Source organism: Apus apus, chromosome 4 (assembly GCF_020740795.1).
Source record: "Apus apus isolate bApuApu2 chromosome 4, bApuApu2.pri.cur, whole genome shotgun sequence".
NCBI lineage: Eukaryota > Metazoa > Chordata > Aves > Apodiformes > Apodidae > Apus > Apus apus.
In genome coordinates this window covers 34,348,760-34,370,610 of record NC_067285.1, presented here as the reverse complement: position 1 = coordinate 34,370,610, position 21,851 = coordinate 34,348,760, and the positions used below count along the sequence as shown (strand labels likewise).

Sequence of the window (21,851 nt, the reverse complement as noted above, 5' to 3'; positions counted from 1 at the left end):
TCATGATCCTGTGTTAACCTTAACCCCCTCCTCTTCTCTGCTTAGGGAGCCATCTATGGAATGGCCCAATCCGTCCCAGACAGGAGCTTGGTAGCGGAGATTTCCCAGGCGTACTTGGATGGCCTCTACAGCACGGATGTTCCTTGCAGTGAAAAGCACATGAATGGCTCTTCCAGCCACCACTGACTGTAGTGCAACAATCAGTGCCTTGCCAACTAGCACTGAGGTGGTTCTAAAGGTTTCCTAGGGGAAGAGATTGCAGTAAGCCTTTGTTCCTACAACTGCAGGTCTGATGGCGTGGCTTGATCTCGAAAAATTCCTTACCTGCTCCGAAATCCGCCTTGTTTTCATGCCCATCTTTAGTCTTAGGGCTTTCCTTCCCTTCCCCCTGACTGTTTTCATCACGACTATTGATGGTGAATTGAATGTCCATTCCACAACTCCAGGTTCCTCAGGTATTCTGCGTGTCACTTCATTCCTTGCTGTTTCTTCTCCTCAGACCTGGTAGTCGGCCCCGGCATCCAGCCGAGTGTTAGATTTGAGTTCTCCTCTTGTGTTCCAAAGCTTCAATCTTCCCAGAAGTTGAAGGTAGTCAAAGAAATAGAATATTTTTGTTTTCTTTTTGAGTATTCCTCCAAGCTACTGCTTTTAACAGACTGGGAGCCTTTTATCTGTGTAATGCAGAGCCGATAAATTGGCAAAGGAAAAGCTGGTCCTGTACTCTTTTTGAAATCCCCTCTGGAGATCTTGGTGAGACTGCAATCAATATCTGCTGAGGGTTGGAAAAAAAAAAAAAGCCCCAACATAAAATCCTTTCCTGGAATCTCTTGGTTTGAATTAACAGCAGAAATAGAAACTGGGCGAGGTGGCGTTAGGGAGAGGAACTGGATGGTGCTGAAAAGCCCAGGTACATAGGGACTGTTTTGCTTCCCTGCCTCTTCTAGAAGACATGCATTGACCACCTAGAGTGCTTGCTGTACCTTGGACGATTGTGGAGGGATGTGCAAACCAGTGCTTTTTAGTCAGAACTTGAAGGTTTTGCACTATCTCACAATGCTGTAGTAGAGTCAGCCAGGCCCTGGCGTGTGTCACCACCGGGGGCTTCACGTGCAGGTGGCTGGCACCAAAGCTGACCTTTTTTTACCATGATTTTTTTTAGGAGAAAAAAGGTGACTTTTGTAACAGTAGTAATCTCTGCTCTTTGCACTGATTCTTTTAAGGCACATTCTCAAAAGGGCATTCACCATTGTGCCTTGATGCTTCTCTGGCATTTTTCTGTGGGACGCCAGGGAGGGTTTTGAGGGCTCAGCTGTTGGCTGCAGCCTCTGCTGTGGTCGTTTCCTTATGGTACTATACTGGAAAAAAAAAAAAACAACTCAAAGGCAGACTGGCCTCAGAGAAAGTACACTTGCCTACAAGGTAAAAGAGTAGTTGTATTGAGCCAAGTCCCTTCACAGTATTACAGAGATGCTGGTGTAGCTCTGAGAGGTTGGTGATAGGATGCAGCAAGTTGGAGGTATTCAAGCCTTGGGCACGTGGCTCCCCCTCCTTATTTTTCTCTGCTGTTTTTACAGTGAGAGACTTTTCCCAGTGCAACTTGTGAGGCAGTTGTGGCCCTAAGGATGAGCTGGAATCTCTTGAGTTTACTAAACAGCTGTGGAGTTACTCCTGCAGGGCTTTGCTATGTGTTTTCTCCCAGCTTGGTGCTTGCTACCGAGAGTTCGATGGGGCAGATCTCAGCACTTGGGGGAAGACTTCACCTTGTGCAGGGCATCTGAAGTCATCTGTCTCTCTGCTGTAGTGAGCTTGGCAACCCAGAGCTGGCCTTGGCTGGCCTAAGGCAGCTGAAGCACACACTTGCACATAACAGGGCATGAAAAGCTTACTTAATCAGCCACTGCACAAACCAGTGGGCAGCCCAGAATACTTGCTTTTGAACAGGTTTATTCTCAGTGCTTAGGAGACAAAAGTATTTTGGCCATCTGCCTTTTACGTGGATGACTTCATGAGCCCTCCTGAAAACATCTCCTTTGAATTGGCCTGCTAAGTCTCTTGGCTGGTTGTCAGTGTTTCTGTTGCACCTATTTATTCTGCTAACGACTTGCCAATGTGACCATTACTGCATCTCTGAGTTTGCTGTACTTTGGGAGACAAGTCTCAAGTGTCTGGCTACTGTGATGGTTCTCTTTGGAACCCAGATTTAAAAACAAAACAAAAAACAAACAAAAAAGGGAGGTACTCTTTTTGTTTCTGCTTTAAAACAAAGAGGGAAATGTCTTGGGATGGAGTTAAGGAGAGAAAAAACTCCCTCCTGTCCTTTGGTTGCATTTTCCTCTGAGGAAGTAGGTGGATCTAACAGATCAGTGCTCCATTTCACGTTTTTGGATGTATCTGAAGGTGTTATTTTTTGAAATATGTATTCAATTCTGGGCTTCACTTACTAGTCATATTTGTGGGTTGAATGATTTGATGTGTGTTTGTTCTGTACTGCCAATGTAACCTTCTGGTCTGGAATGGGCCACTGTCAATGTACCCCTGTGTAGTCTTTATTCATCCTTGTCATCTAACATGTCATCTGCATCTCCTTTTATCATGCCAAATGGTCTTAGGAAAATGGTGCGGTTAACGGGCTGTGTAATTATTTCAAAAGGAAGCATTTTATGGACTGGAACATGATCTTGGAACTGGATGGTACCTTAGACCTGCTGGGATCTTTGGGACTATGAATTTGGGAGAGATTTCGGACTTGTCGCGTTTTCCGGGCTAAGTTTGTTGATTGTACAAAGCACTCCCAAGGGGATCTGTGTGCTTTTTAGGTACTAGTCTGAAGAATATCCAGTGGGATGGACCAAGAAGAGATGTGTGTCTCCATGCCATGGATTTCATCTGCACTTTTCTGAGGACTTGGGGGGAGGGAGGAGTTTGGAAGGGTTGCGTCCAACACAATAATACTGCGTACAACACAATAATATCTTGCCCAATAAATACACCTTGACTTTTGAATCAACAAATGGGCTGAGTTCATCTGGTGGCAGCATTCCCTGTTGTTCTCATTTGCCACTGTAATACCTGTAGGCTGAAATGGTTGGAGAAGATGGTGAAAATGGGCCTAGTTTGTATTAAAACGGTGCGTTTAGCTATCTAGGCTCACTTGAATTCTTCTTTTTCTGTTGCAGTGCTCATCAGAATGAATGGGGACCTAGTGCTCCTGGTCTTTGCCCATGCAGAGCCCAGTCTGTGGCAGGGAGAATGGTTTATGAATCATGCTAACTCTGCCTGAGGGCTGCTCTGTCCTTTTGTCAAGGTAAAGGTGTCCGTGGCCAAGTCCAAGGATGCTGAAAATTGTCATTTAAGAGCTAGGGATAGTTTCTTAATGCAGAACTTGAAAAGGGGTTAAAAGATAAATAACTGAATTGGGTGTTTGTAGTGCTTCTCCCAGGCTGTTTTGCTGAAAGCAGCTACTGTTGGTTTCACAGCAAATCGTTCCTGTTGTACCAAAGACTCCCTGAATACCGAGATCATGGTATTACTGGAGTGATGACACCACCAAATCCACCTCCAACCTCTTCTGGGAGGTGTTCCACTGTAGCCCCTGTCCTGTTGCTTGCACTGCTGTTGTGCCTTCCCTGTGGTTGTGCCTTTGTTATGGTACAAACATGCTTTGAGCACGAGCAGGTTTAAGCTGATCTGCTCTGGCTTTGATCATCTCATTCTCTTTCAGACCCCATTCACTTTGAGGTGCAGGCCTGTAAAGGCATGTGCCCTTTCTCTGTGATGCTTCATCAAGAAACTTTTCCATAGCAGAAACACCTTCTTGACAGCAGTCAGGCCAGCACCTGCCTTGGAAAAACCTGTTGATGTAATTGTGACAGTGAGACTTCCTTCCAAACTTGACATCAGGTTGACCAAGACCTTTATTGTAAACATTTTCAATTGGTATCCAGTTAAAAGGCTGGTTACAGTGGGGCTGGGATCACATGCCTGCTTATAATACTGGTAGAAAGAGGTGACAGCAATGACCAAATTACACATCACAGTGGGTGGTGTGGAGAAACCAAAGGCTCATGTACCATGTCATGGGTAGAAAGCATATTGCAGTAGGCAAAGAAGCAAGGAAACAATGGTTGGATGGGGTCAGGCTCTGGCAAGATTTACTGGTGCAGTTGTGTAACATGACTCCTAGTAAAAGGGCAGCAGTTTGTGAGCTGGTAGCAGGTAAGAATGGAAATGGCAAGATCAGAGGTGGGTATCTGAGTGCCCAAGAGGTGCCTCCATCTGAGCTGTGGCAGGGAGCTTGGCAAGGCGAAGTTAAGCAGTCTGGATCCAGGAACTAGCTTGGAAGTGGGAGAAGGCTCTAGGTGCAGCCACCCAGGGCACTGTGGCAGTGACAGAGTTGGTCTTTGGCTTCTCTGGTCAGGAGAGAGAAGCTGCAACCTGCTCGATGAAGCTGGCCAAGTTGATGTCTCGCTCAGATAAGCCTCCACACTCGTGGGTGCTCAAGGTGATGTGAACCTAAACCAGACAGACAGACCAACCAAGAGTTGCTGGCAGAAAGAGCAGGAACTGTTTTCCCCCAGTGCTGCAGTTTGCATCTGATGATGCAGGTAGCACTATTCCTTTCTCCAGACTTGTTAGCAAATTCTCCTGGGGTGGGTGAGGTGCTCTAGCATTTTGCCTGGTTTTCTCCTTCCCACAGCTTGTCCTGCCACCCCTGTTGTGCCCACTTTTCAACTCTTTTCTCCAGAAGCTTTTCCCCTTGCTGCTGCTTCTGATACTGATTTTAAAAAGCTGGTACCAGCCTAGAGGCAGCTACTGCTGCTGGTTTATGCCTCACAAAAGGGATGTCTTCCCTGAAGAGCTCCTGTTGCCCCCTGTTTCTTACCTTATTGTACACATTGAACCATTCAGGGTGGTGATCCAGTTTTTCTGCCTGTAGGGCCACTCTGGTCATGAAGCCAAAGGCCTGCCCAGTGGAGCAAGAGGAAAAGTCAGCTCTGAATCACTCCCCTTGCAATAGATTGTGTTTTCACCCAGTTGCTATTAATTTTACACCCCATGTTTCTAGGTAACCCAACCAAATGCAAGGCCTGTAATGTGTGTTTTATCTTTTTTTTGGGGGGGTTTTCTATGGGTTTTCTTCTTTTTTGGGGAAATTTTCCCAGACATACCATGTGCTGGGTTGAGCACTTTGGTGTCTTGGGCAGGTTATCTTGCTCAGGCATTACATTTCAGGAGCAACATGGGAGGGGTTTCTTTTGGCTGAGCCCTGCAGATGGGACTTCCTGCTCTGCAAACCAGCTTTGTAAAACTCTTGTACCACTGGTGCTCCTACCCGGTTGAAGTCCTTGAAGTGGAACTCTTTGAAGATGGCATCTCTGCCTTCCACCTCGTTCCAGCCCACAGCTCTCAGGTTTGGCAGCAGCTGCTCCCTCTCCTCTGGGCTCAGCCTGTGGGCTTTTCCTGCCTGGTACCACAGAAAGGAAAAGGAAGAGGAACAGCTCAGCGTGGCAGAGGTAGGATGAAGCAGGTGTTCAAAGCAGCAAGGGCATCCCATGAGTTGTGGAGCTACAGGTGGGTGGGAGGGTTAGAGGGTGTGTGTGTGGATCTGAACTGGGGGTGCTGATGACAGGGGACATCTGTGCTGGCCTCTGCTCCCTGCCCTGGGTACATCCTGCACGTGCCTAGGTCAAGTGAAGATCAGCTTGTCCCTTTTGTTCTCTGACCTGCAACACCTACCACTTCACCAGTGTACACCTGTATCAGCACAACCTGAGGTGCTAACAAATGGTGACTGGGTGAGGTTCAGCTCCCAAATATTACGTATCATTTTCTGGATTAAAAAAACCCCTGAAACTCTGGCTTCTAGAAGTGAGAATGGCTTAAGGTTTGTGAAATACGTTCCCAAAGCTGGAGGACTTGGTTTGCAGGTCACCTGCACTGGGAGCCTTCTTTAGAGGAGAAAGAAAAGATGTGAATCAGGTATGAATCACCCTGATTTGGAGTTCAGCTCCTTTTCTATCTCCTGTTATGATGGAGTTTAAGAGGCTGTTGCTGTCTGTGAGTGACAAGAGGGAGGAACTGTGATTTAGTGTTGTCTTCTGCTCTTGGGCAGAGCTGCTGTTTGGTTTTGAAGGAGTGTGTGGGGTGGGCAGCAGCAGTTCTTGGCTTTGGGGAGTGAATATGGGTAAAGATGAAACTACAGTGGAGTTCTTGGGGATAGGGGCTACCCAAGCCTGTGTATCTTCTGGCTCAGTGGGGAAGGCAGGAGTGTTGCTCTATCTGAAAGGTTATCTTGTGGCAATTAAAATTCCTTCCTAGTGGGTGATCTGATTTTTAGAGTTGGTGAGGATTGGATTTTTGTTTCCCCTCAACGAATAAGACCCAATGTTTCTTTGCCATTTGTTTGCCTTTCTGTGCTGTAGAGCAAAGCGTGGCAGGTTAGACCTGAGTCCCAACAAATGCAGCCCACTGGTTTGCTTAGCTGATCAAGATGCTTCTCTTGGGCATCAATGCCCAAAAGCAAAGCCTCTCAAGGGGCTGCTGGCCAAAGATGGGAAATTGTCCTTGCCTAGAGCTCCCCTAAGTTGCATGTTGTACAAAATGAAAGAGGCAGCCAGGGAGCTGAGGTTTTTGTGGGTTCTTTTGAGGAAGATTGGAAAGATTGCACCCGATTGCCATGTTGCTGGGTCTCCTAAGTCATGGGGCCATGGGAGTGCCTACCTGTCTGTATAGCTGTGATTGTTACACCTGGAGAAAGCTGTCTGCTTGCAGGGCACTTGATGAAATGGAGAGGGCTGAGGTGCCTGCTGAGCTCAGGGCTGGCTGAGGCTGGGATGGTTCCTTCCCCCTGGCATCATGGCTGTGCAACTCTCCTTCTTCCACCTTGTCTGGGGAAAGCCTTCCTCACCTGTGCATGCACCACCTGTGGTGGGTTTGGGTGGTCCCCTTGCCAGCCCTGGCTCCACCTGTGGTGGGTTTGGGTGGTCCCCTTGCCAGCCCTGGCTCCACCACCCCATCCCTTCCCCTGCTCTGGGTTTGGAGGGAAGGTGGTGAGTAAACAGGGCTCAGCACAATAAACCCTCAGCCCTTGCCCTTTTCGTGCTGATGGCCTGATAAGCTGGGAGCAGGTAGCTTAGCAACTGGCTAACGTGGGGACAGAGGCTGGATCTGCTGGGGGGGTGGGCAGGAGTGGGTTAGGTGCTGAGCCAGGTTCCTGGAGCAGGGGTTTGAAAGCTCTTGGATCAGAAAGGCTGCACAAAGCTGTTGCTTGCCTGGAGCACAGGGGGGCTGGATGCCAAGCCAGCCTTCCCCGGGCAGAGCAAGAACCCAGGCTGCTTGGGAAGGATGAGATTTCATTGTTCTCTGAACCCTTTTCTGCATGGTGACTACATGAAGAGGATGGGCCTCGGGGTTTTTTTTCCAGGCCCAACACTAGTGGGAGGCAGGGCCAGGCTGACATTTGGCCAATGTGGAGGGAAAGCCATCTCCTCTGGCTGTGCACTGTGGTGACAGCCCCTCTGCCTGGAGCACCCTCCACACATACCACCCCTCTCCCTTTCCCTCCTCCTCCAGCCCAGCACACATTAGCCAGCCTGCTGGTTTTTGTTGCTATGGCACGTTCATGCTTTCATGTCCACTTAACTCCTTTAAAACACTCTCTTCTCATTAGGGAAACGTAATTATTTCGTTTTCTTTTTGCTGGCTCTCAACTGCCAGGGCACTGGGATTTATTTTTTGTCCTTTTTGCCAGCAGGAAACCAAGTAGATGGGATTGTGCAACCGAGGCACAGGAACCAGCAGAGGAAACTGGGAGAGACCTTTGGGCTTTCTGGAAAAGGAATCGACCCTCTCTGCCCAAACTCTCACCTCTTTTAAGGCTGCTTGTCACTTAGGAGCAGGGAGAGGTGAGAGCAGGACCTGCAGGCAGGGCTGGAATGCTGCAAAGCCCACGGGCTTCTATCCCTGTCCCCTCTGGTGCCACGGGAAAGCTGATTTCATGCCAGTTGGGGGAGGCTGCACCTATGGGGGTCATACTGGTGATAGCCACAGGATACTCATGAATACATTCAATAGAAATATAGCCTAGTAAAAATGTACTGCAATGATGAATTGGCTATACCAAGGGTTACTTTTAAAAACAAGGTGCTTTGTGAAACTATCAGCCAACCATCCTGCAGGTTGTGATAACATCAAGGCTTCTAAGAACCCGTGGTGCCTACAGACAGCACTGATGTGGATTCTGACCCACCTGGCTGGAGATTCTGACCCAGCAGGAGGCTGGAGACAGGACCAGGAGGAGAGACAGGACCAGGATGGGAGGCAGGACAGAGGACTAGAATCAACAAAGACCCCCCTCCAGGAGACCCTCGAGCACGCATCGTTACGAAGAGAGCCAATCCCAGGAAATGAAACGACTGCGTGAAAGAGTTCTGGGAACTCAGGGACATAAAAGGGAACGGTGTATAGTAGCTGGGCTGTTTCACCACTAACTGGTCGGAGCCCTCGTGGTGGAGAATCCCCAGCGCTGCAGTCAAGAACCGCCTGCTCAGCAACAGCTTGTTTGTTGGGATTGGGTCTTGATCTGGGAGCCCTCACCCAGCCTCCCACCTGGCTGACGAGTGTTAGAAAGCAAAGGGGAGTTGGGAAGCTCCCAATTTTGTCTCACCTCTCTGCCCAAACTCTCACCTCTTTTAAGGCTGCTTGTCTCTTAGGAGCAGGGAGAGGTGAGAGCAGGACCTGCAGGCAGGGCAGGAATGCTGCAAAGCCCGCGGGCTTCTATCCCTGTCCCCTCTGGTGCCACGGGAAAGCTGATTTCACGCCACTCGGGGGAGGCTGCACCCCTGGGGGTCGTACTGGTCCTGCAGCATTTGAGGGGGGGGACACACACGGACCCTTTTCCTTCCCCGACCCGAGCCCCGCAAAGCCCCAGCTCCGGCAACTCCGCCGCCTCCTCCGCAGCTCCCTGCGTTACTGATTAACCGCAGCGCCGAGCCCTGCTCCTTCCTTTCCTCCTGCCCCTCCGGCAGCCCCGGCCTCTCGGGGGAACCCTTCCTCACCCCATCCCTCTGCCGCCTCCTCCTAAAGGCCACAGCCGGGCTTGCCCGGCCAAACCACTTACCATGGCCTTCGGGTTCCCGCGGCCCCTCCGCTCCCTCCGGCAGCCGCTGCAGCCCTGCCTGCTCCCGGGAGGCGTGGCGAGGGGACCGGGGCCACCCACCGAAAGCTTTCCTAGCCTTTCCCAACCCTACCCCGCCCGCCGGCACCCACCCCGGGCTCCTGGGATGTTCGACAGGGTCCCTGATGTGCCCCTGAACCCCCCTCCCCCCCCCCCGCTCCTCTCTCCTCCAGGGCCGCTTCTTGTAGGAGGCAGGAGAGGGGATGGAGAGGGGCAGGGCGACTGCCCGTGGAGCTGGCAACACGTGTGATGAGTGTGACAGTCCTCCTGGCGTGCCCTCCCAGCCCTTTGATCTCCTGGGGACAGCCTGGGTGATATTGCAGCACCTGGACCAAGAGCCAGGTGGGGCGTGTGTGTCTCTGTGTGTGTGTGTGTCTCTGTGTGTGTGGCACAACACTCCTAAGCATTTTTTTTAAGGTGTTTTCTCCCGTTGCTGAGGGCACCGTGTCTCCCTGCTTGTCCTGCAGCTCACCAGCTGCTAAACCCCCCTCCCGTGATGGGCAGTTTTCCAGCCACAACGCTGGGTCGTGCTCCCGTCGGTGGCAGCCAGAAACTCAGCACCTGGCTGTGCCCTCCCGGCTTTGCTTGGCCCTTGGAGCACCTGATTCTGGGAATTCTTTCCTGCAGTGTGACATACATCCCTTGTATATCCTCCTGTGCACGTTTGGTTTTCTGCTGGGGAGCTGGTGGGTGCCACAGAGATGATTTGTTCCTTCAGCAGGCAAGTTAGAGGGAAGCAAATTCTCCCTTTGCTTTTTGGCCTCTACAGACTTGCTTGCCAGGGTCATGAAAGGGAAAAATGAGCAGCTTTTGTGTCCTGGGAGACCCTGTGTGTTTGTCCAGGGGAAGAAAAAAGACTGGGAGAGCAATGCAGGACCTGAGGAGAGATGAGATGTGTGCAGATATGGAGCTGGAAGCTTTGATGTGGACGAGGAGAGAAGAAGTGCTGTGTGGTTTCCAGCAATGAAATCAGGAGGTGGGATTGTTTGCAAGGTTGGGAAAAGCCAGCAGATTCTTTTTCTTGGTTTGAATTGCAGGACTGGCAGTTTCAGCAGCAGAATCACCTCTAAAATAATCTTGGCATAAGCAAGGAGGTGAAGGGAGGAATCGTGTTGTCCTGGTGAAGTTGCAGGTGGAGTTGTGGGTGCAACGTTCAGGTGATCTTTGGCTGTGGGTTTCTCCAGAAAATGGTGATGGGGACTTGTTGGGGCCTCAGCTGCACCTTTGCAGCCTGTTGGCCTCCCTGTTGATTTGGAGCTGGGGAGGAAGCAGATGCCCCATCTCTCCCTGTACCCCACTTTGGCTTAGTTGGGCTTTGCTCCAGCTGGGAGCTGATCCTCTTTGCCTTGCTAAGACGTGTGCTGCCAGTGCAGAGCACCTGACAGACACCTCAGCTCATTCCAGGTGAGAGTTTCTCTGGTTGGAGAACAGGGGGAGAAAAAGGATTCATTATACTGTGCCTACTGATTACCCAGCTCCTTTGTAATGGCATTTTCTCTCCCAGGTTATAAATCAAGCCTTCGCTGCCAACCTCACATGGGAGTGATCTCTCTCAGAGGGATGTGCTTTTGTTGAGAAGTGGCAGCAGGGCAGTGGAGGCTTTCCTTGGTCTCTGGTGTGAAATTGTGGCTGGGAGGACCCTTTGGCTGACCAGTGCCTGAAGCTTCCCTCTCTGCACATGTCTCTTTTTGAGATGGGACTCTTTAGGTTTGCTTTTAATGATTAATCGGGTGATGTTGGGCAAGCTGTTTGCTCAGAGCAGTTTGCAGCCCTGTGCAAGGGCTGTGCTTGTTTACTGGCAACAGATTTTTTTTTTTTTTCTTTTTTTCCTTTTTCCTCCCTCGTTTAGAGCTTGTTTGGAGTTTTTCCTCCTAATTTAGGGCTGTGCTTCTCTGGGCTTAGGTCGATGGCAGCTAAACCCACAGATGAGTCTTGCTTCTGCACGTTTGGAGGGACTTCTCCCACCACTCACTATTTTTATTTTGTCAATACTTTTAGAACAAAATGTACCTGAGCCTGAAACCTGCTTTGGTTGAGCTCCACGTAACTATCTCCCATGGCAAGGTTTGCCTTTTGAATTCCCACCCTTTCTCATTTCATGTTCCCTGAAACGTTTTCCTGGTCCTTTTGAGGGAAGAGGGATACTAGCTTCCTCCTCTGAGAGTGCTGGTTGCAGCTTGCTTCCAGTCACATAAAAGATGTGGAAAGCATGATGTGGAAGTTCCCTGCAGGAGCTCAGGACTCAACAACACAGCAACAAGCAGGTTTGGTTTTTTTTGGTGCTGGTTTTTCCTCCCCATCCCCCCCACGGTTTGATTCTTCTCTCTTTTTATTTCCCTACGGTCTGTGCAGGCTCCTCACTTAACAGCATGAAAAATGTGCTCAGTGTCATCTTCCTGCAGATGTCCTCTTCCAGGCATCCCTTGGGAAGAGCTGACCCCTCGTTAGCATGGGTTCAGGTCACAGGAAATTCACTCTGGCTTTGCATCTTGGGCCCTCTCACCAGGCAGCAAGGGAAAGTGGGGGCTTCTCCCATCTTGCTTGCTTCAAGGCAGGTTTGCACCAGTGGGCAGAGCTGCTGACTCAGCAGTGGGATGTCACTTGATGTCACTGGCAGAGAAGGGATCTTTATCTCCAGCAGGTTGCAGGGCTGGGTGGTTGTTTTATCTTGTACTTTGGAAGAAGTTTCTTTTGTGCTTGCTCTGGTTTTGCATTTCCCAGGTCTGCTTCTGGCTCCAGGGTCAGGATGTCCCTCGGTCCTGTTTGTTTGCTTCACCTTTCACTGATGTGCTTGGCTCTTCTCCAGGTTTGGCACCATGAGCTGTTCCTTCTTCCCCCTGTTTGGGAGGGACAAGGGCTTCCTGTGCTTCACCTGACAGACCCAGGGCAGGAAGACAGTTGGTAACCCACGAGGTGGGGGAAACACTGGATACTGAATTGTCCATGTATTTATGGCTTTGAGGTTGCTCCTGTCGTGGGACTGAAACTCATAGGTCGTGGGCAGGGGGGGAAACAATTTGTTTAGGCAGCAGGGAAACAATTAACCAGCTGCAGTGCCTCAGGAATTCACTGGGAATACATTTTTCCAAAGTTTGCATCCATGCTGATGGCTTTTGAGAGGGTAGCTTGGGACAGTCTCTGAGTCTCCTGCTGAACCTCAGCCCCCAAAGGGTGTTTTTAAGCCAGGGTGGGCCAAGCTCTTTCATCATTGACTACTCTTCTGGTAGCTGAAGCATCGCTCTCGTGGCACGATGGATTTAATTGCAGGGTTTATTTAGCACTGGAGGGGATTTATGGCAGTTGTGACAAGTGTTAAGTCGACAAAAGGGCCCAATAAATCGCGAGGAATTGTTAATTATTCCTGGGTGAGGTTTCCTCTTGCTGTGTCGTTTTATCAAAGTCAGGGAGGGCTGGGAACTGGTCTCAGCACAAGGAACAAGAGGAATGGAGGCTGGGACAACTCAGACCTCTCTGGCCTCCTCACACGAGGCTTTAGGGAAAGGGCCTTGGTGTCAGGCAGTGTGCAGGTACCCCTGGAGAAGCCTGGGTGGGGGACAAACAAATGGCAATAAAAGTGGCAAAACCACTTGCAACGTGTAGAAAACATGACCACCCACCTCGTGCTGAAGGGCTGATTTCCAGAGGAGAAGGGTGGTCCAGGCCAGAGTCTGAAGGACCTCAGTGGATATTCCTCCAGCTGCCTTCTCCTGTGTTCAACTGGTTCTAGAAGAGACAACCCCTTCCTGGCTGATGATCAGAGAAGCCTGGCGTGAATTAGGTTTGCAAACTCCAGCCAGAACAATCTTTTTTTGACTCTCTGTTGGTCCTTGAAACGAAGTGGCTGGGTAAAAACAAGGACCCTGGCAGCTCGTGTGTTCCTGTGTCACAGGGCTTGTCCTCCAAGGAGTTTGGGCTGTGGTGGGTGGTGTTGAGATCCTGCAGTTTGCTGCCCTGCCAAGGTCACTCCCCAGCAAGGAGGCATGTGCCCTGGGGGGAGGGAATCCATCCAAACTGCCTTCTCCTCACCCCTTGCTTTGTCCAGCCTGCTGAGGGATTAATCCCATATCCCAGATGCCCTGGGCACAGCTGGAGCCTGGAGCCAGGGAAGCTTCTTGTGCTCAGCTTGTTTCCTGCCTTTCAGTCCAAACTGGAGTTTCTTTGCTCCCCGAGTTGGACTTGCTGGCAGATTGGTAGGTGTTGTGGAGGGCCAGGGTCTTGCTGGATCTGGAAACCTTTCCTCCCACCTTGAAGAGTGAGGTTTGCCCCTTGTTTAGCCCGGGAGGGTTGGGCTCTGCAGGGAGAGCAGCTCCTGTACAGCCAGATCTTGTCACTAGGGGTCAGGGAAACGCTGGGAAAAGGGGAGAGCTCAGGGAAACTGCAGCCCAGGGCAGGAGAGCCCAGGTTTGGGGCTCTCAGAAGCCCATCTGATCCTAAAAACCGGGAACGATTGCTGACGTGACCAGCTCTGCTGCGCTCAGCAAAGAGGCTCTTCAGCTTCACGACCAACTTGTGTGCACCTCCAGATGCTCTGGTGTGCACCAAAGCATGGGTGTCACTCCTGGGACCTGCTCACCTGTGAACACCTAAGCCTTGAGCCTGGCTCTCCAGCCAGATTACTGCAGGTTTTTTGGTTAATCTTGCTATTCCCAAGCCCTGGGATTCCTTGGATTTCATTTCCAGCTTCTCAATTGCAAGATGGGGACAGGACAGGGTGTGGATACCAAGGCAAGGTCTGTCTGCATGGACCTTTGATTGGGCAGGATTAGGAGGTAGGATTAGAGAAGGTGGACAAGCTTTTTGGGCATGGGAGCTCTTCTTTGATCAGACCTAGGAGCTGCAGGCTTCCAAGCCAAACGGGTTGGGAACAGCAGCTGAGAGATGAGTGAGGTATTTAACACTTGGGGCTGCTCTGGAAGGGAAGGGTGGCTGGGATGGGCAGGAGATGGTGGTAGGTGGAGTGGAGAGAACCTGCTGAGCCAGGGATTTCCTTGGAGCCATGTAGAGGGCAACCTGGCCAACTCCAGGAGCTTTTGCTCTACAGCAGGCTTGGGGATTTTCTTTCCTGGAGACGTTTCTGAGCCTGTTGGGTTTTTTTTTTAATTTGCTTCTCAGATCCAGACTGAGAGAGCAGAGGGAGGGATGTGCTGGTTTTCCCTCTGGTGCTGAATGGTCCCCATGCTGGGTGTGCTTGTCCCTGGGTGTGAGAGTGTTGGGGCACCCGGTGGGTGCTCAGCTTCCCTTGCAGCCTTTCCCCAAGGGTGGGAGGTGAGCTGGGCAACAGGGAGGCACAGGGATCATATCCAGGCACAGCTTTGTGGGGGGAGCTGCTTGGAGGGACAAGTTTTCCATGGTTGATTGTGCAGAATCTGAGAGCAAAACCTGGTGTGTGGAACTCACATCAGGTCCAGTGCTGATTATTTCCCCCCCCCCCCCTTTTGTTATCATTAAACACACTCTTTGATGAGCTTGCTCTCTTATTTCTGTGATCACCTGGATTTCTCCCCCAGCCTAATGAGTTTGTGCTGCTTCTTACAAGCTGAATTCAGCTGCTTGGCTTGTTCTTGCTGCTGGTGGGAATGGCCCATGGTGGCTGCACTGTTTGTTGGAAGCAGGGTCACCATGAATGGGAGAAATAATGCACAGAGCCATCTTTAGGAACCAAAATGCCTCTCTGCCTCACCCCTTGGGGGTAGCAAGGGAAATAACTCCCTTCAGAGTCTGAGGATAAAGTCTTCTGGTGGCAGGCATGGCGAGGAGGGGAGGGATGAAGTGCTAGAAACTGGCCTTGATTCACAGCTTGGGCTGGAAGTTTGTTGATGTGCTCCAGGAAAATGGAGCTGTGTTTCATTCCAGTTGCATCTTGGAGGGGCTTTGGGCTGAAAAGGAGGGACCTGTTAGTTGGAAAGGTGTGTCTCAGCTTGTGTCCCTCTGAGGTGCTGCTGAAGGTGGAGCAGAAGAAGCCTGAGCTGGTCTTGGGAATTGCTGCTTGGTGTAGGCTGGGTTTCTGACCCTGCAAAGGGCAAGTGTGGGGAGGAGGGAGGAAGGCAGGTGGTTGTTTCTGCCCTGAGGTGGAAAATGACTGGTGGTGTCAACTGCTGGGGACTTGGCTTGCTGGCACCAGCTGCCCTGTGTTGTTATCTTCAAGCTGATGTCCTGTGGCAAGGTAGGTTTCACCAGACACTGCTGCTGTCTGCTTGAGGCACCATGAGGAGCCAAGATGTTGGTGGCACTGCTGCAGTGCTGGGAAGTGCTGGGTTTTGCTGGGAAAGAGACTTGAGCGTTGTTGTGTTGTGTTTTTTTGTTTTTTCTGGAAGGAGGATGTTTTGTAGGACTGTTCTGAACCCCACGAGCCCTCCAGAGGGTCCTGGGGAGAGCTTGGTCCTCACGCCGGTTGCAGAAAGGGAAGGTGAGGAACAGGAGCCTGGCCTGTGATGGGGAGACTATGGTCATGGGATGGGAAGGTTCCCAGTGTAAGGGTAGATTGAGGAATCCACCTCTGCCCTGTCATGAGGCCCAAGAGAGCTCCTCTGCTGGTGCTTTCCCTTCTCAGCCCATGTGGTGGCTCCAGCTTTGGACAAACTACCTGCAACTCAGTTGGCTGAAGTGGAGCTGGGACAGGAGCAGTTCTGGTGAGCAAGGGCAGAAGAAGAGGGAGAGCAAAGAGGGATTTCTCTCCTCAGACTCCTGTTCCTGGAGCAAGCAAGTTGTGTTAGTTAAAAAAGGACCAGCAAGTTCCAGTGCCACAGGGAGATGTGATACAGAGGGGACTTCAGCAGGATCAACGAGCAACCTCTTGTGCACCAGCAGCACTTAGCAAGGAGAAGGTTTCTCTCCAGGACCCAGTGGTTCTTCAGAAGGAACACCCAGCATGGATAGATGCTTGGGAATCCAGTCGTGCTTTTGCTGTCAAGTTCCACAGAAGAAGGGAGGGAGAACTGTGAGTTTGAAAAGCACCTTCATTTTTTGGGGCACCTCCTGGTGCCACTGTGGGTCAGAAGGGAGGTGTGTCTTACCCACCCGGTCTCTCCAGTAAAACTTGGAGTCTGGATTGTTCCTCCTGGGCGTGGACTGCAGCTTCATGCCCCCTTTTGCTGGGTGACAAGTAGCTGTCATTGAAGAGTGGTGTAAAAACACTGGCATGATGGGTTATGCACCAGAACAATCAGACCCTGGTCACTGTGACCCTGGGTCGTGTTTTGCAACCAGTTTATTGACCCAACTAACCAACCAGTGGGGATGAGTTGAGAGAAGGTGTTTTGTTTTTTTTACAGTCTTGGTGGTACCATCTTCTGATGAAATTGGAGAGGCAACCTAAGATCTGCTCTATGTTTGCTTGAAGAGGAAGAACAAGTGTATTTGTTTTCATTTCCTTTGCTTTCCTTTACACTGCTGGAAGGTTGGGCCCTGCTTAAGAGCATGGAATTGCTTTTTCCTCTTCTCCCTCCTCCAAAAAAAGGGTATTTTAGGCCTTGGAGAAAACGTTAACAAACTGAAGAACAGGCCAGGATCTCCCCTCTCTGCTTTTTTTGCTGATGCAGTAGGATAGTTTGTGACTTCTGCATTCCTGAGATGTTAGATGCCCAAATGATAACCACCCTGTCAGACTGCCTGGCTAATTTTTACTCCTAAGCCTGCCACCAAGATGATTTTCAGTGCTTGGAAATGAGCCTTACTCTGCAGAGCTGTCAGTGTCTCCCAGCTGTGTCACTATGTGCCCTAGCAAATGTGTGTATAGATATGATCCAGCTATTTCATCATCATTCCCTCCACTCCTCCAGACACCTGGGAATCTTCTCTGAAGTGCAGCTCTGCTCTCCTGGGAGCCGCTTTTGTGAGTTCTTTAATTTTTTTTTGGGGGGGTTGTTTTCCAGTAGTGTAGAAAAGCCCCCAGAACAAGCTGCTTGGGATGATTCTTTTGTTTCACTGCAGACAGAGGGGGAGAGAGAGATTCCATGCTCTGAGCTGGTGATGGTTGAAATGGATGGGAGGAGGTTTTCTTTGTCCAGGTGGGAAACTGAGGCAAGGAGAGGTCAAGAGGTGCTAGAGACCCAATTCCCAGTGAGTTTGTGTCCTCAAAAGGCAGCAACTTGTTGTCTAGGGTCGCTCGGGGCAGGTCTGAGGGTTGCAGGTCCCCTTGCAGAAAGGGAAAAGCAGAACTTAAAACCAGCAGATCCTTTGAGAAAGAGAGACCTTTGAGCACCAACAGCTGCTGACCTTCCCCATCTCTGCTCTCCAGCCACGCTCTTGGCTCAGCAAAGAGGGGCCACCTCCATCCCCAGGGCACTATTCCTCTCTGAGGACACCTGGCCCTGTAGCAGCTCATCCTGGTCACATCCCTTCCCAGCAGGAGGTGGGAGATGCAAACAAGCCCTGTGGCAGGGGCACTGAAGGTGATCTGTGAGCCCACAGCTGCCTCATCTTCCTTTCGGTTGTGCTCCCTGACCCATCAGGGCTCTATTACTAGTAGCTGATGTGCTGGTAGAGCCATCCTTCTCCTCACTCTGCTAATTAATCAGTGCATTCCCTGACAGCTCTTGCCCATTCAATAATTTTCATCAGTATCCAGACCCCAACAGCACGGGTGAAGCTATCCATTTGCATTAGCTCTTGGATTTCAACCTCAGGAACAGGAGCCAAAAGTGACAGCAAAAGGGCAGTTTCCTCTCTAGTCCCTTCCTTATCCCAGTGAGAACTGACCTTGCTGGAACTTCAGTACCAGGGGCAGGAACTTCAGCTTCTCTCCTTCTCACCCCAAGCAGTTACCCTTTGGAAAAAAGCAGAGAGGATCTGGTTTAAAGGTAGAGAAAGAAGGTCTGAATATCCTTGGTTTGTAAGTCAAGTGAGAAGGTCTCTCAGGTCACGACGGAAAGACAAGTGAAGATCAATACATATTGATGTCTGAATCACCTTCCCCTGGACTGAAACCTTCACTTTGCCAGTGGTGCAGTTGAACCTGCCCACAGGTTGCCCTACATTGGCCAAAGTGATGTGCACAACCCCCAAAACCAGGCAGGAGCAGTTACACTTCTTGGAAGCCTTTCCTGACCTTGCTGAACATCTGGTGTTTTCCTGGAAGTGGTGAGAAGCCACCACCCCTGTGTGCTCAGCCTTGCTCTCCAGAGCAAGAGGGCACCTCTGTCCTTGCTCACCTGCAAGGTTGTTTCCTGAGCTCTGGTGTCACAGGGCAAATGTTTGGTTGGGAAGTTGTGTCACTTCCTTCCTGCCAGCTGAATCTGCCCTGAGGTGGTTCCTCCTTTACATCAGAAGAGTTAGATTGAAGAGCTAAAAGGACTCAGAGGCCTCCTGAGATGCTCAAGTTTGTCCTCTGCTCTTGGTTGATACCATGTGGTCCTCCAGTCCATCAAGATTGTGGGGATGGTGGGTTTGCCCCCTGTTAACTTCTCCTCTTTCTGTCCTTTCCTGTTGGTTGGGGAGGAAAAAAAAAACAGAGGATGAAGGCCAAGAAGAAGTAGTTATTTGAAGAACTGAGCTGGCTGAGCAGCTTGCCTGCTCCCATCAGGTGTTGTACACCATGTGGAGGTGTTCTTCATGCTGCTTGGTCATCCCAAACAGTGGTGGTCTGTGGGGCAGGGGACAACATCTACTCTTCTGGTTTCAGTAAGAAGCAGAGAAAAGCACCGTGAGCTTGTCACGGGGCTCATCCCACTGAGAGGGGATGGTTTGCACTTAGCTGGGGTGCTGAGGAGGTGAGCTGCTCAAATCAATCACCTGGGGGTTCTTCCTGGGCTCAGGGTGTTCCATCAGGCTAGAAGTGAGAGCTCCCATGGAACTCTCATGAGGCAGAGAGCCAAAAGCTGCATTTTTCAGCACAAGGAAACTTCGAGGGGCTCCATTGACCCTTTGTGTTTTGCTCTGGTTTCCCAACAGTCTTCCTGGGATTATCTTTTCCCTCCTCTTCCTGTAGAACTGACTCAGAGCCACCTCCACTGCTAGTGTCTCTATCTGCTGAGGAACCTTCTGCCAGTCCTTTGCCTGAAGCCACCACTGCAAGTTATTTATACAACGAGGAGTTAAAGCTTCAGATACTTCATGCACCCCTTAAACCACAGGTCACCAGCAGCTACTGGTCACATGAAATACCATGGAGTGATATCTATCACTTCCTCTTTTCCTCAGTACCTGCATCTAGTTAATTTGCCCACAGGCCTCTCATGCTGATCTTCTCTGCTGAGTAAACAGGAGATGGAGAGACTTCCAAAAGTGTTTTGTGACCCACCTTGCCAAAAAAGTTGCCCTGTTGTACAAATCCCAGCTCTCTGTGCTCAAGCAGAATCAAAACTTACAATGAAATGGGTTGTTTTTTTTCACAGCAGGTGTAGTTAGTGAGGACTTTTCCCACCAGCTAGTTTTGAATGTTCAGCCTTGGGTTTGGTTCTGGTTTTTGCCTCTTCTGCCTCAGCTGATGACTCTGCTTGTTGGGATGACATCTGGTTTGTAGTAGGGGTTCCAAACCCTACATGTAAATGCTTGAATCACAGAATCACAGCATCTGAGGGGTTGGGAGGGACCTGGAAAGATCACCCAGCCCAACCCCCCTGCCAGAGCAGGGTCACCCAGAGCACATCACACAGGAACGTGTCCAGGCGGGTTTGAATGTCTCCAGAGAAGGAGACTCCACAGCCTCTCTGGGCAGCCTGGCCCAGGGCTCTGGCACTCTCACAGGAAAGAACTTCTTCCTGATATTCACATGGAACCTCCTCTGCTCCAGTTTGCACCCACTGCCCCTTGTCCCATCACTGGGCATCACTGAACAAAGCCTGGAATTCAAAGATAAAATCAAAATGTAACATTTGGAAGTTGGCTCAGAAAGCTCATGCAAGGAAATGGGACTAGGAAGAAATGCAGGTAGAAAATGTAAAGCTGAAGTCTAATGGAACAAACTGCATGTTTGGAACAAGTAGTAACTCAAAGAAATGAAACAAGATGGTGCCTGTAGCACTGAGAGCTGGGCTGGGCCCAAGCCAGCACAGACCCTAAAGTGAAGCACCTGGGCACCTGATCTCCCCCTGTGGTCAAGAGAGGTGGCTTGAGTGCATCTCTAGGGGTGATTTTTACAACAAGGGTGGGGAGAGCCTGGCCCAGGTTGCCCAGAGAAGCTGTGGCTGCCCCATCCCTGGCAGTGTTGAAGGGCAGGTTGGATGGGGCTTGGAGCAGCCTGTGCTGGTGGGGGGTGTCCCTGCCCATGCAGGGGGTTGGAACTGAATGGTCTTTAAGGTCTCTTCCAAATCGTTTTGTGATTCCATGATTCAAAATGCTTGGTTGGTCTGGAGTAAAATCTTGCAGGGTGTCTGTGTAAGGTGGTTGTGGCCTGCTTAGCCAGCTTGGGGTGAGCAAGTCTCTTGGTTTCTGTAGGGCTGGTGAAGAAAAGAGGAGGCCAGGGACACGGAGGAGCAAAAAGGTGTGAGCTTTCCCCAGCTCCCTGTGCTTTGGTGGAGACCTGCTGGCCTTCCCTGCCATTGCAGAACTGCTTGGGTTGCCCCACAGCTTCCCCAGAAGTGGGACTGGGGACGGGCTGGTGTATCTCCCACCCTGTGGGAAAACAGCTGGCACATGTGGAGCCCTGTCTGTTCGGTGGGGTTTGAGGGAAAGAGGAAGCTCCTGGCAAGTCTAGTGCCACAACGAGGGACGTTCAGTCCTCCCTGCAGCTCACCTTGCCCTGGGGTGCAAGCTTCACCAGGGCATAGCCCTTCCCCAGCCCAAATCTGGGACCTTTCTCTGCCTTGAACCCAGTTAGAAGGAGCAGAGAAGAGGGAACAGGAGGGAATAAAAGGAGAAGCTGAGGCTGGGGAGTGCCAGGAGAGGGCTCTCAGTGGGCAGCCTGGCTGGCTGGGTTGGCCACCAGTCTGACCCTCACCAGGGCTAGTAACGTTTCCTGAGACTCCTGCCTGCTCACTGCAGTTCAGTCATTGATTTGGCAGAGCCGAAAAAAGGAAACCAGTGGTGGCTGAGGGAAGTCAAACCACGTGTTTCTGAACTCTTCTCCTGGATCCCAGCAGGATTTCCTCTGTCCTCTTTGGAGCTGGTTGCTCTGCTGGTACCTTGCTGCTCTGCCCTCCCCTCAGCTGAGGTTTGGTGGCTGCTGAGAGCTGGGATGTCCCTCATCCTGGAGAGGCCAAGTGGCCCCTCGTTCCTGTGGCAGGTGGACTTCAGGCAGGGTTAGCTGCTGCCCTCACGACGGGTACACCAATTAGGGCAGGAATCCAAGACCTCTGAATGTTTCCTCTCCCCCTTTGTTTTTGGAAGGAAGCATGAAGTCAGGCTTCCATGTGGCCAAACCCTACCTGGTGGGGGCTGAAGAGACAGGTGAAGGCAGTCCTGCTTCTTGGTGTCTCTTCTCCCAGAGCTGCAGGTACTTTCCTCTAAGACAAGTTATAAACAGAGGCTTGACCCCTTTTTTTCCCCTGCAGTTAAGAGCAGTGCAGCCCCTTCCCAGCATTCCAGGTTATGGCACAAGGAAAGAAACCTCCACTTCCACGGACCTTTTCCAGGCTTGAGGGAACTCCTGCTGCCCTCCAAGTTCAGAGTAAAAGACTCTCTTTGAACACATTGTGTTTCACTTGGTCCAATTCTGTTCCCTCTTTTTTTTTTGCTGCAGCCATAAACCCCTCTGTTGCTCTTTCATCTCTCCCCCTTCCTTCCTGAGTAGCTTCTGAGA

The 21,851-nt window shown here is 50.8% G+C and overlaps 2 protein-coding genes across 4 annotated transcripts in view; one reads left to right on the top strand and one right to left on the bottom strand.

Moving 5' to 3' along the window:
* SGPL1 (sphingosine-1-phosphate lyase 1) overlaps positions 1-3,140 on the top strand; it is a 32,984-nt gene extending 29,844 nt beyond the window's left edge. The window contains exon 14 of the mRNA XM_051618054.1: positions 46-3,140. Coding sequence (XP_051474014.1) covers positions 46-186 — 141 coding nt within the window. The 3' untranslated portion in view covers positions 187-3,140. The remainder of the gene's footprint in view (positions 1-45) is intronic.
* A 756-nt stretch (positions 3,141-3,896) lies between these two features.
* Positions 3,897-21,851, bottom strand: part of PCBD1 (pterin-4 alpha-carbinolamine dehydratase 1) — a 468,321-nt gene continuing 450,366 nt past the window's right edge. The window contains exons 1-4 of one of the 3 annotated variants that reach the window (XM_051618115.1): positions 9,119-9,229; positions 5,333-5,464; positions 4,883-4,963; positions 3,897-4,512 (exon numbers count right to left, since the gene is read on the bottom strand). In XM_051618115.1, coding sequence (XP_051474075.1) covers positions 4,414-4,512; positions 4,883-4,963; positions 5,333-5,464; positions 9,119-9,121 — 315 coding nt within the window. In that variant the 5' untranslated portion in view covers positions 9,122-9,229 and the 3' untranslated portion in view covers positions 3,897-4,413. Of the gene's footprint in view, positions 4,513-4,882; positions 4,964-5,332; positions 5,465-7,866; positions 7,994-9,118; positions 9,230-21,851 lie in introns of those variants that run through there. The other 2 variants (XM_051618117.1, XM_051618116.1) reach the window with 2 other exon arrangements.